This window comes from Pyxicephalus adspersus, chromosome 2 (assembly GCF_032062135.1).
Source record: "Pyxicephalus adspersus chromosome 2, UCB_Pads_2.0, whole genome shotgun sequence".
Classification (NCBI taxonomy): domain Eukaryota; kingdom Metazoa; phylum Chordata; class Amphibia; order Anura; family Pyxicephalidae; genus Pyxicephalus; species Pyxicephalus adspersus.
Genome location: NC_092859.1, coordinates 22,611,100 through 22,624,385, shown reverse-complemented (window position 1 = coordinate 22,624,385; position 13,286 = coordinate 22,611,100). Strand labels below are relative to the sequence as shown.

At 42.6% G+C, this 13,286-nt stretch overlaps 1 protein-coding gene across 4 annotated transcripts in view; it reads left to right on the top strand.

Annotated features, from left to right (window-relative positions):
• The first annotated feature begins 6,826 nt into the window (after positions 1-6,826).
• SOX5 (SRY-box transcription factor 5) overlaps positions 6,827-13,286 on the top strand; it is a 161,320-nt gene continuing 154,860 nt past the window's right edge. For 2 of the 4 annotated variants that reach the window (XM_072399925.1, XM_072399923.1), the window contains exons 1-2: positions 6,827-6,935; positions 7,772-7,869. In XM_072399925.1, the coding sequence (XP_072256026.1) occupies positions 6,915-6,935; positions 7,772-7,869 (119 nt within the window). In that variant the 5' untranslated portion in view covers positions 6,827-6,914. Of the gene's footprint in view, positions 6,936-7,223; positions 7,870-10,211; positions 10,332-13,286 lie in introns of those variants that run through there. The other 2 variants (XM_072399926.1, XM_072399927.1) reach the window with 2 other exon arrangements.

Sequence of the window (13,286 nt, the reverse complement as noted above, 5' to 3'; positions counted from 1 at the left end):
CAGCATAGGCTCATCTGAAGGGTCCTCATACTGCGCCCACCTGGGACCAAGGGGCTCATCATACTATTGCGGTTTTAGAACGCAGCATTTGCAGCGAGAGGACGGGCGTTGTTCGCAGAAGTGTTTTTACTTGCACCCAATAACTCCTCTGACAGTTTATATTACCAGACATTCTTAGACTCCTCTATAACTTTAGACGGTAATAAAAAAAAGTAATTATGACGAGATGATTATCTGTGATTTACAAAATTCTATTTCTGCCTCCTGTGTGCATGCACACGGCACAGATAAATAAAAAAAGATGATAAACAGAAATGATTTGATAAAACTTTAAAAAATACATAAATGAGAAATTGACATAAGAATTTGTGATGTATGGCTATTGCAGATTGCTGTCATTTTGGACAAAGATTTGTTCACACTCTAACATGCACTGGTTATGTTAACCCACACAATATTGTGTGTTGACAATCATATCGCATCAGGGCAGCTTGTGCATTTTTAATGGGCCCACAGCGCACCTTGATGCATGAAAAATTTTAACTTGGCCTATTTATGCCAACAGCATACACACACACATGTATTTATTGCACTGTAGATCATGGATGTTATTTTTAGGGACATATTTATGTTCTGTTACTGTGCCATAATGCACGTGTGTCAACATGTCTTGCATTTAGACAGCCCATTCATTTTCAATGGGCTGCCAACACACGGCTAATGGCAACAAATGAAAATCCACATCTGAAACTTTTTTATTTAAGAATCTCTATTAGAAAATAAAAAGGCATAATACAATGCAAATACACACAAAACAATACACAAAAGGAACAGATCATACATTGTACAAGTAGTATCAGATGAATCAGAAACCAATGTATGATCATAGACAAAGCAGGACATATAAAGACAAAAATAATACAGAACACTACTAAACAAGACAATGGCCCTAAATCAAAATTGGCAACCAAAACTTTTTTTAATACTCTGCATGCTACTGTAATTGTGTGTTGGGATGTTGTTCTAAATGAATTCCACAACGCAATTCATTTTATTTTTCTGACTTTTTTATAATGATTCTTGCTGAGAGAACCATCAATTATGGTGTTACGAATATTTTCAAGGGGGCTGTAGGGAATACTGACTCATAAGGACATGCAATGACAGCGATCTCTAGCAGTCTCTTGTAACGTGTCCCCAGTCTCTTGTAACATTCCTCCAATCTGAGACCAAATCAGTTTATCTATTGTAGACTGTTCAGTGTGTTTTCTGCAGCATTACAAACACTGAGCAGAACTTTTTTCATGGGTTTGTAAAGTAAAGCCGCATACACACGTGCAATTATAGTAGTTGGAACATACAGCACCATTCTGCTCTATGAAGAGGGGAGGGGGAGAACGACGGAGCAGCACCCTGCTGTGCACTCTCCCCCTTACCTTGCATTAGGATCGTTCGTTGCCCATCATCTGTGGATCTGCCAGGACGGTTGTTCGGACGATGGATGACAGGTGCTGTACACACGTCAGATTCTCGTCCGATATCGGCCCTGAGCCAATTATCGGGCAAGAACCATTGGACGTGTGTATGTAGCTTAAGACCAGCAATGGGTATATGTGCGTTTGGTGGCTTTAAGAATGAATGGCACAGCAAATCCATACACAGCACGCTGTGGTAATGTAGGGTTTTAAAACGTGTTGTTATATTTTTTGTGGTGTGAATGAGCCCCTAGGGCAGAACTAAATGCTTGTTGGGTTGAGCTTTAGCTTGCCCATAATCAGCAAGTATGCATGTAAATCTAGTTACCAGTGTTGCGGTTTGCTTCTTTGGGTGCATAGAGACAGTTTGCTGTGCCCCCAGAGAGACTCTAAAGGAGCCTTTACCTCTAAGCACCCTGCAGCAATGGCAGATCCAGGAACCTTCTGCATCCCCTAAAGCAGCGGTCGCCAACCTTTCGGACATCACTGACCACTAAGTTCATAATTTTAAATCCCACGGACCATTAATTTGAATCTTTTTAAAAAGATAAATATGGTTGTAAAATAATGATCTTCCTAATGGTGCCTGACAAGGACTGTGGCGTCTCTGATTCATTGATCAGTTAAGTGAAGTATTACTATTTGGTACTAATATCATTATTTGTATTATCTTTATTATTACTAAAGAAATGCAAAATATATGCTTTTTCTTACTCATTATGGGTTTATTTCATTCCAATCTAAGACCAAACAAGAAATGATAGTTATCTAAGTCAAACTATTTGACACCATTAAATATAACAGGTATAGAAAATACACAGTGAAGGTCATACTTACCTAAAAGAGCATCTGAGAAATAAACAAATAAAATAAAACAATCGGATGAGAATCGGTATTGGCGCAGCAGGGTGACTGTTGTAATAGTGGAAACAAAACTGAACAATACGGCCCGGCAACTTAAGACTACACTGACGTCACGCTGCGCCTCCCTTGTTTTTCCATCTCTAGTACAGTTCCTGAATTCAGTGCAACATAAAGGCGAAAATTGTCATTCAGAATATAAGAATTTATTAGAATATTATTTTTGTTTTATTAATAATAATTTAATAAAAATTGCAAATAATGTCCAAATTTTTCTGTGGACCACCAAGTTTTTCTCACAAACAACTGGTTGGCGACCACTGCCCCAAAGCCTTTGCCACTGACTCGTTCTGTTCCACCACCATCCTCTTTGATGATGTCACTCCTGTGCATGATGTCACTAAGTGAATGCTGACAGTGAGATCACATACATGGGAATTACAGAATAAGACACATGTGTGTCTAACATTCCTTCCCATCAATATTGCACCCTCTTCCTAAATGAGAAACTCCAGGCAAATGTTTTTCAAATGTTTGGATATAGTGGGAAAGGATAGGACCTCTTTACTGCTGTTGGTGTCTTTGTAAGGGAGGAAATTCCTTTATTTCCTATTCTGATGACAAGTGCCCTACGGAGAGGAAATGAGGGCAAACCTAATTCTATACTTTCTCCCACACTGTCCTATACTAAAGGAAAACAATGTCAGTCAATTCCACTATTATTCCATGTGGGCTGTGACAGCTATGTGGCGAGATGGCCTCCAGATTAAATAGAAACAGAACTGTTTACTCTTACTACAAACATACATGACTGATAGGAGATTGCACAATGAAATTGTAACGTGGTCAGAAGAAGACACTGGGCCTGATTTATTAAAGCTCTCCAAGGCTGGGGAGGACACACTTTCAAGAGTGAAGCTGGGTGATCCAGCAAACCTGGAATGTTTTTTTTTTTTTTTTAAGCCATTTGCTATTTGTTAGCAAATGTTTTGAAACCTGGATCACCCAGCTTCACTGTTGAAAGTGTACACTCTCCAGCCTTGGAGAGCTTTAATAAATCAGGGCCACTGAGTGGGCGCACAAAAGAAGCTCTTATAACCAGTGAAGGGTCTTATTGGGAAATCCCTGAGCGGCAGTCCAATTTCCCTTTTTTAAGGATAAGGAGTTCCTATTACCAGCCACAGGCTGCAGAAATGGAGAGTAGATTATGACAGGACTGGAGGGACGATGATTCCAGGACAGGCACATGTATCACTGCCCAATGTACAGCGCTACATAATATATTGGCTGTTTATGAATAGAAGATATATATTTTAAATATAATATGACTTTGGTGGTCTAGATGCATTTATAGCTGCTGTACTTCACCAAATAGATGAATGAAATTGAGAAATTTCACTTTGCAGAAATTTCTACAAAATACATTGAAGTCAATAAAAAGAAGAAATGCTCCGAATTACTAAAATCTTATATAATCTTTAAAATAATACAAGATCCCTGGTGGTCCTGTTTCCGGGTGACAATGCTCTTTCCGTATTCCCAGTTGTGCTTTTTACCTTATCACAAAGTGCTTTGTTTTTTTTTATGTAACAGGATGTTGCTTTGTTCTACTTTAGGAAAATTTTCTTCCTATGTGGCTCTGAAAAAGGAATACAATGACAGCTGTCAGGGATCTGGCTCACATTTGTCCTGTGATCATATGGTTCTGATAAAAATAAAACCAATACCTCACAACTTTAGGAGACAAGAAGACGAACACATATTATTCGAATGCAAAGAGAACAAGAACAATGGGTACAATATCAATGGAAGGGACATGAAGAAGAAGACAAAAAACAACGTACAGTAATTATAATAGATGCAAAGTTTATTTAAAGAAGGAAATAAAAAAGTATAAAACATGAAAGGATGATAACATGAAATATTAGTGTCAAGATTAAAACCAAATCCTTCTATTTCTGGTGGGTGGATTTGTGTCATTATGGGGGGTCACCCAATTACAACAAGAAAAATATATATCTAATGGAAGTGATTACCCACCCGAGAGCAAACAGTTACTTCTGTAATACTAAGAATATACCAGGTGCAATAATTAACATTCTACTGGTCTAATACAACTTTTTCAATATGGGGGAACCTTTGCAATAACTTTCAGGTCTTCAGGGCCCCCTAATATAATTCTATATCCAAAGCTCACAGTATATTAGTATGGTGGTCATTGGGAAGAATGTCTCTTACATTGCTGGCCATTGAGACGAATGTCATCCTTACAGATAGACAAAATAATCATTTAAACTGAACAAAGGCACAAATTGATTAAAGGAACCCCTAGAAACCCCTGGAGGAACCCTGGATGAGAAACACTGCTCTAGTAGCTTCTGTTGTGTTGTTGTGAACTTTTGTAAATGGTGACCCATTTAGGAAAATCTTGGGGGTTTTAGCGTTCATTCTTCATGTCCCAGTCTGTCTCTATATAAAATAGTTAGTATTGAAAGAAGTAATATAAATATGCTAGGTAGTAGGGTAGGAATCCATTAAAACCTACATATAACTCTCACCTTCCCTCGCTCGATCCAAAAAAAAAAAAAAAAAGTTTTGGTTCAATAAAATTTTGGCAAAAACCCCAAAAAAAAAAATTCAAATAAAAAAAAATAAAGCAGCATACTTGATGGAGCGCTTGGTGTTTTTCTGCCATCACTTTCATATGTTTTAGGTTTCATGCAGCAGCAGAGATGTGAGAAGCAATGGGCCTGATTTATTAAAGCTCTCCAAGGCTGGAGAGGATACACGTTCATCAGAGAAGCTGGGTGATTCAGCAAACCTGGAATGGAATTCCTAAAAGTCTTTAGGTATTTGGGAGCAAATGTTTTAAATTCTGGCCCAGATCCATTCCAGGTTTGCTGGGTTACCCAGCTTCACTTATGAAAGTGTATCTTCTCCAGCTTTGGAGAGCTTTAAAAAAATCAGGGCCAATGGGTCCCGCTCCAGCCAGGGTCATTCATTGCTGTGCCAGATTCAGTGATCTGAATGCATCCCTGAGGGAAACGCTGAAAATGCCAGGTGCCTGGCTGACATCTTAATTTGCTGTCTTGGGGACGTACACAGATCAAGACCCCGACAGCTGCTTGTTACAGATCAATAAGTCTAGGGACAGAAGTCAGATAGATCTCAGGTGATTGTCATGGGAAACAAACTTTTATGATTGTTTCCAGTGACAGATGAATGAACAAGAGCTGTACACAAAGTTCTATTTTGTTCTATGGAGAGGGGAGCAGACAAGTGAGCGGCACCCCGCTGTGCTCTCCTCCATAGGAGTACACAGGAGTCATTTCTAATCAGTCATTCATCAATCTGCCACAGTACATTGATAAATAATGTCTGGGATCACTGTCACATTTTCACCCCAGATGGGTGGCAATCATCGGATGTGTGTAGGTAGCATTGAAGCATGGGGATCAGGATGACGTATACGGAGCCAAGAGTTCAGAAAGCAGAAGATTTTTACTTTGAAAAGCACAATCAAAACTTTTCTTTTTTATTGAATGACCTGGGGAAGGTTTGGACTTTTTATCAGCATTTAAGGCACATGTCCTGTGTGCTGAATTAACCAATGCCTGTATAGTAACATGCGTATGAACGGCCCCTACACACTTCATGTACTTGTGAAGAATCTCAGAACAGGAAATCAGGGTAAATCCCCTTAACAGGGACACAAACATTAAACCCCTACAAAAAAGCATTGGCTGCAGTGTCTCATTCTTACGCTGCAGTCAGTGACTTTGGCAAGGCTGTGTTGATGTCATCAGTCTGCTGCAGGCTGGAAGAAGCATTTACCCAGTCTTTTCCTTCCTGGTGATCACCAATAAACTGGATAAGGGGGGGGGGGTTAAAGTCGTTTTTTTTGTCAGTGTTTTGTGCTATCGGTGCATGGAGGGGAGGAAGGGGTTAATGAGACCATGTGGTTATGCCTGGCAGGAAGGGGTTAATGTTACTTTATGTGGAAGAAGGGGTTAATGGTACTTCATGATGGGGATGAAGTGGTTAATATTAATTCATGGGAGGAAGGGGTTAATATTACTTCATGGGAGGAAGGGGTTAATGTTACTTCTTGTGGAGGAAAGGGTTAATGTTACTTTGGTCAGGCAGGGGTTATTTTTGCTTTAAGCCGAGGAGGAAGGGGTTAATGTTGCTCTGTATAGACAAGAAGGGGTTAATATTGCCCTATGCCAACGACGCCAACAATATTAACCCATTTCAGGCAGGAAATGGGTTAATATTGTTCCATGTCGGGGTAAAAGGGGTTAATAAATCTGTGTTTTGGTTTCGTCCAGTAAAAGGTTAACACGGCTCGAAGATGATCAGAGAGGTTAGTGAGTGGGCGTGGCGATGCGCGGACAGGGCGGGGCGTATGTGGGAGGGGGCGGGTTGGAGGCGGATCGGACGGACAGGCAGCGCGCGTTCACGCCTTCTCTGTCTCGTGCGCGCGCCTGTCACTGTCCTGTCACCCGCCGGGGCCCCCACTGTCCGCACCGCCCGGGGCCCCGCACCGACACTCACAGGAAAGACGGCCCGGGAACTATGGAGAGAGACAGACACTGTGTGAGAGATTCACCTACTAAGACCAACTCAAGAGTCAGTACTGAGAGACACAGAGACCTCTGAGGGACAGCCAGAGATAGAGAGAGACAGCACACTGACCAGAGGGAGAGGGACAGTGAGAGACCGCATACTAATGATAGGAAGAGACAGAAAGAGACCGCATATTACTGACAGAGAGACCACACACTGACCGAGAGACAGCACAGTGCTGGTACTGACAGCTAGAGAGAGACTGCACATTGACAGCAAGAGAGAGACTGCCACTGAGAGAGAGCACACAATGACCCCGAGTGAGATCAAACACTGACCGAGAGACCGCACTGACATAGAGAGAGTGAGAGACAGTTAATGATAAATTGAGAGATTCCTCCTGACACCGAGGGAAACTTCACAGAGCATAGGGAGAGGGAGAGAGAGTGCTGCCATCAGATTAGAGTGCAGTGTGTATTCCTATTTGCATAGAGTGCTGTCAGTAGTAGAGAGTGCAGTCATGAAATGAGAGTGCATAGAGTGCTGCCATCAGATTAGAGTGCAGTGTGTAAAGGAGAGGAGAGTGCAGTCAGTAGTAGAGAGTGCGGTGAGAGTGCTGTGTCCCTGGCAGGGGCCCCTGTGTGTCCCAGTTGCTTGTCTTTGCTGTGAACAATGTGTGATTGTTGTGGGGTGGGAGGGGGCAGTGAGCAGTGTGGAAGGTGGCAGATCCCAGTGAGCAGCTTGCTGTGTCCTGTCCCAGGGATGAGGAGCATTGTGCAGGATCTGAGTGACAGCACACAGCTCCCCGCACTGCTGGCCCTGTGATCTGTGTGAGAGAGGTCTGACTCGGCTCTGCTCCTTGACAGGTTCTCCTCCAGCCTTCAGAAGTGGCGGCTGTGACAAAGGGATATTGTGCTGGATTCAGCATGCTCACCGAGCCAGACGCACCGCCGGAGTTTGAGAGGTGAGTGCACTTGTGCTGCTATGTATTGGGGAGAGGGGCTCCTGGCTGTGCCCAAAATTCACCCTGGTCTGCCCGGATAGCCCTCCAATCCCAGATCTTCCTGCGCTCCTCTCCTGTGCTTCCTACACTCTTCTCTTGTTTGTCTACCCCGCTTTGTGCTCCATCAGACACACTCTGCACTGTGCCTGGGCTCTCCCATTCCCTCTCTGTGCTCCCTTCCCTGTGGTCTGCTGCACCCTATTCCTTCCCAATTCACATGTTCCTACAGTAAGGGCACCCTGCTCCTTCTCTATGCACCTTTCCCCATGGCACGCACACTACACCTTCCCTGTACTCCCTTACACTGTGTGTACCCTATCCATACTCCCCTTAGTATGTGCACCCTGACCTCCTCCATACTCTGCATTCACCCTTACCTCTGATGTGTTCACCCTTCCTCTCTCTCTGTACCCTTATCTATTCAGTGTAACCCTAATCCTTCTCCTTGCACCCCTCTGTATGTTGTGTGCTCCGTGTACCTTACCCTATGCTACATGTACCCTGCCCCTTCCCATTGCACTCTTCCCTATGCTCCGTGCACCCTGTCCCTTCTCTGTGTATCCTACCTTAGGCTCCGTGCACCCTTCTGTTGGGTGTACCCCAGTCCTTTTCCATGCACCCTTTTCTTCTGTGTACCCCCTGCCCCTTCTCCATGCACCCTGATCCCTGGCTCCCTGTACAACACAACAGGCTCTCGCTGTGTTGCTCTCTGCCTACACAACTCCTTAGTTTCCTGGGCTTGGTGCCGGAGCTCCGGCTGCACTCCTCGCAGGATTAGTCCATGCAGGTACTGCATTGGGCTTTTACCAGGTTTACCCATTTCTGGATGTTGTTCCTGCACAGAGAAGTAGCCCGTTTCCAGGAAGTGCTGGTAGAAGTTGTGTTAACAGGGAGTCCCTGCAGAAGTGGTCTGCACTACCAGAGTGGGGATTTTCCTAACAGCCCCCTCCTGGAACCCGGTCATCCACCCAAATTATGCCCAGCATATCCCTATTCTATGCCAATCCCTGAGTCCTCCAGGCTGATCCCCCGGCTTCATTTTATTTTCATGTTTTCTTCCTCTTTTTGCTTCTCAATCCCAGCAATTCTCTGACATCCTGCGTCCATTTCACCCAGACCCCCACCCTGGTGTATCCGAACGCGCTTACTGCCGGCCGGTCCCCAGATTACCCAGATGTGCAATATCGCTTTGTGTCATCCTCCAGATATTGATTTACCTTTCTAAAGTACAACCAACACCAACATATTCCGCTTTACACAAATGTTTCCATTTCTAAGTCCTTCTCACATACTTGACCTCCTTTTCTCCATTATTACAGCCGTTTGTGTCAACTAAATCGCCCCGCAAAGTCAGGCGGCGTGCAAAAGATTTTATTCTCTGTGTGTTTCCAAGTGACATTTTCTGGCATTTTGGGCAAAATGTCTTTTTTTTTTGAATTGTAGTCTAAACTGAAAGGACAGCGTGTTTTGAATGTCGGGTGAGAGTTTGTTGTGTTTTTTATGTTTTTTTGTGTATTTTTTTTCCTTGCATTTAGCTGTGATCCAAACACTTTGCAACAAAGTGACAGGCGAGACTCCATTTTACATTTTTTTTTCTAGCGTTCAAAGGTCATTCCTCTATCAGCTCACAGAGGATTCATAAATTATTTTTTTTTTCTTTTTAACTTGTAAACTCCTGGCAGTGAGGATCTGTTTGTTCTCTCCTACTCTGGAATAATTGATTAGCTTTTATCAATGGGTTCCCGGTAAAATATTGCCCTTTTGAAGCTGGCAGCAAACTTTTTGAAAAGTTATGAGCATTTGATGCGAATGCCCAACGTTTGTACTGACCATAGATTAGCAGATTATTAATCTCAATTTGTGTTGGTGTGTAAGATAGGGAGCACCTTTTATCTTGTGGCATGCCGGGCTGATTTAAGAGCAGGACTTGCGGAATGCATTTTTGTTCACCGATCTAGTGTGACAGTTTTTGTTGCAAAACAGTGTGACAATGTGATGGAAAGGCTGGGGTGATCCCTTCTACACACAAGCTTTTGTAAAGGTGTTGTTAGTGGCAGCTGTGTTGTGTGTTTTTTTTTCCTCCCCTGTTCACTATTAACACGTCCATTCCTATCAGAGCAGATGCTTGTCAGATGTGCTGGCTAGTTTGCGCTCCGAGGTCTGTGATTAGATTTCGCTCGGCGTTCCCCAGGCTTCTGCTCCTCGTGACGGTTGTTCCTCGGTCTGTGTGTGCGGCGAGGCCTCCGTCTTCCCTACTGGCATCCTAGGGGGATGCCCACGTCCCTGACCAGCGCAGGCGAAGCCTGGAGGTGTGTTTCTGACTAGGTCATCACGAAACGGATTACGCTTGGATGTTTGTGCTTTCAGACTGGTGATAAAGCCATCAGACAGAGAGGACAAGTTGTCGCCGCTAAAAGTTCAGTGTAAGTTTAGTTTTTTTTTTTTTTTTAATTTCTATACCCCTTGGCACTTTTTTGTTTTTTGGCAACCCAAGTCGAAAACAAGTAAAACGGTGACAAATGTGACATTGTGGCCCTTAGCCAGAGCCTGCAGAGTGTATTGTATGCATCCCCCATCCACCCTGCATGGAGGGGTTAAGATGAACTACTTGGGGGAGTGTATAATAGCTTGCATCCTCTAAATCACAATGGCTGCAAAAAAGGGCATTACACAAGCGGCAGGATGTCCCGCATATTAAAATAAAAAAACAAAAACAAAAAAAGCAGATTGGAGCGAAAAAAAAGGAGGAGGAGGGCTGTAATAACTGACTCATTCGAACACCCACTGAATTTATTTTGGGGTTACGACAACAATGGCCAACTGTAAATCCCCTTCTCCGCATTAGCCAGCTCTGGGGTCGGTGCCAGGCGTTGGGCGCTCATTGTTCCAGTGACACTGGCATGGTGGTTGGCTGTTCACCTGCTCACCATTTTATCCCGTTCTCCTAAATTATTTTTCAGAAAAAAAGGCAGAGGAAGAGAGAGAGAGAGAAAGAGACGTTCTGTGCCTTGTGTGCCAGTGAACCGCTCACCCAGGCTAGTAAAGGGGGCTGCCCGGGGGGTCAGGATTGCCAAGCCTGTGTGTGATGAAGAGACGTCACACAGATAGGTTAAAGCCATAGGTGACCAATAGGAAAACCAATAAGTGAGTCCTAATTAATTTCGGGTGTCTGATTAGGCTTAACATTCTGCTTTTTATTGTTAGTCACTAAATAAAGGTCTTGGATATGAGATAGTCTTGTGAAGTGTGTTGAGATTGTAAGGGGTTGTTGCAACCAGGCTGAGTAGAATTATGTGTTGGTAAAATGTTCAGTTTTTTATTTACTTGCCCCAAATGTCCCCTAGTACCCCCTTTTGTCTCTGGAGCAGCCCCTTAAATGCCCTCTGGCATGGTCATCCCTTGTCCTGGGTGAATTGTTTGCTTTTTGGTCAATATTCCATGAGACAAGATTTTGAGACTCATTTCTTGGGATTTAAACTCGGCTTGTTGTGTTTGGCTTTTCGCACAGCGATTAAAATACAAGAAAACTGTCAAAATCTTGTCACAGTAATGAGTGTGTTGCACGTATGACAACATCACGCAGGCTGCGCACTTCGGTGGTGTCGTTCAGCAATGCAATCACGCCCGATGTCATAATTAATTTTCTGTTTCTGATCTGTTATTTTGTTTAATTTGCTGTGACTTGTTCTGTAAGGCTGCGATTGACAGAGTTGTTGGATCTTATTTACAGTATCCTGTCTCCATTATCTGACGCTTCGGTGACCCGGTGCGGTATTGGTGATCAACAGGCAATCATGTTTCTTTTGGTTAATTTGAGGATGTTATGATCAGTTGTTGATTTTGTACCTCCAGGTGTTTCCCTCTAAAACTCGACCCCCCCATCTTCGGGGGTAGAATTTAAAATCTTCCTGCTTGTGTTTATCTTGTGACCACATGTTGCTTCAAGATGATGCTTCTAAAAAAGCTCCTAAAAAATTATAGGTTAGTTCTGTCTAAAATTCTGCTTGTCACATGGCTGCTGTGTAAGCGATTTACAGTACGTTGTGTTGTAAATAACGAAACGGGCAATAGATAGATTTATCTACTTCCCCGGTAATCCACAGGAGCCAATATGCAATCAGCATCTAATGATCCGAATTCAGTAAACGTTAATCTCATTGGTTGCTGCAACTTGCTTTTTGGCTTGACCCTATCAAACATGCCGGTGAGATTTCACGTGTCAAAGGTCGCCTGTTGCAATCCCGGTCTCATTATAAGATTTCTGCTTTTTGATCTTTTTGTTTATTTATTTAATCACTGAGTGATTGCAGTGTACTTGGTGTTGTTCTCGGATTCTATTATTTGCTTCTTCCAACTGAATTATATGTGCTAGTTGGACTGTTTTGGATCTGCAATCTTATTGTTTATGTGTCATTTGATTTTTGATTTTATTTGCCAGGTAATCATTGTCAATTTTTGAAATGTAATTATTACAAAGAAAAACATAAATTAAAGACAAAGCTGACATAGCATGCAGAATGAACTGTCTTGAACTAAAACTGCAATTGAATAAAATGATGATTGTAATGTGTGTGTGTGTGGCCCCAGCATTGCAACCTTTTATCCCACAATCTACCCGATTCTTGTCTGCACTTCACTGCTTGCTTATACAGTTCACTGGTATTTGCTGTTTTCCTTTTGTAAGTGATTTAGAGGATGCAATGGGTTTGTCTTTTATTCTCTGAATATTTATCTGAACGATTGAGTCCAGAATATGCTTGTTGCTAGATATCAGGTTGAGGAGACTCGTGGTATAATCTCATGTGTTAAATATAAAGCTAAAAATGTTTATTTACAGTCACTATGTCCAGCCAGTGATGGAGAAATTGATGCAGAATTCAGGAAGCAGTCAGTACAATTTAGTATCCAAGGGAAACATTTTAAGTGACCTGGAAACATGGCTTCTAATACCTTCTGATTGTTGGTGAGCATTGTCAGACATTATCGGCTGTACAGTGCCGGGTTGGAGTTTTTTAATGTTAGGATATTTTAATTTAGGAAAAAGAAAAAAACTCTTTTTTTTAAATATGAGCTGATCAATTTGACATTAAGTTTGCGTAGGTTTGTATGGGATTTCTCCCCGCTGTCACAAGAGTGTTGGGGAGCTTGATCTTTTTCATAATATGCTACTTAACCCCCCTCCCCTCCTTTCCACATGCTCATCTGACGGGGGATGGCAGTGTATGCCAAGATGATGTCGAATTTAACGGTTCAGCTCAGTAAAAGGACGTTACCGTTTTTCATGTCAAAATCTACAGCGTCAAGACTCCTGACACAACTCACGCTCTGAGCTGCAACATGTTATAATAGATTTATTGTTTGTTTGTCGAGGTGTTTGA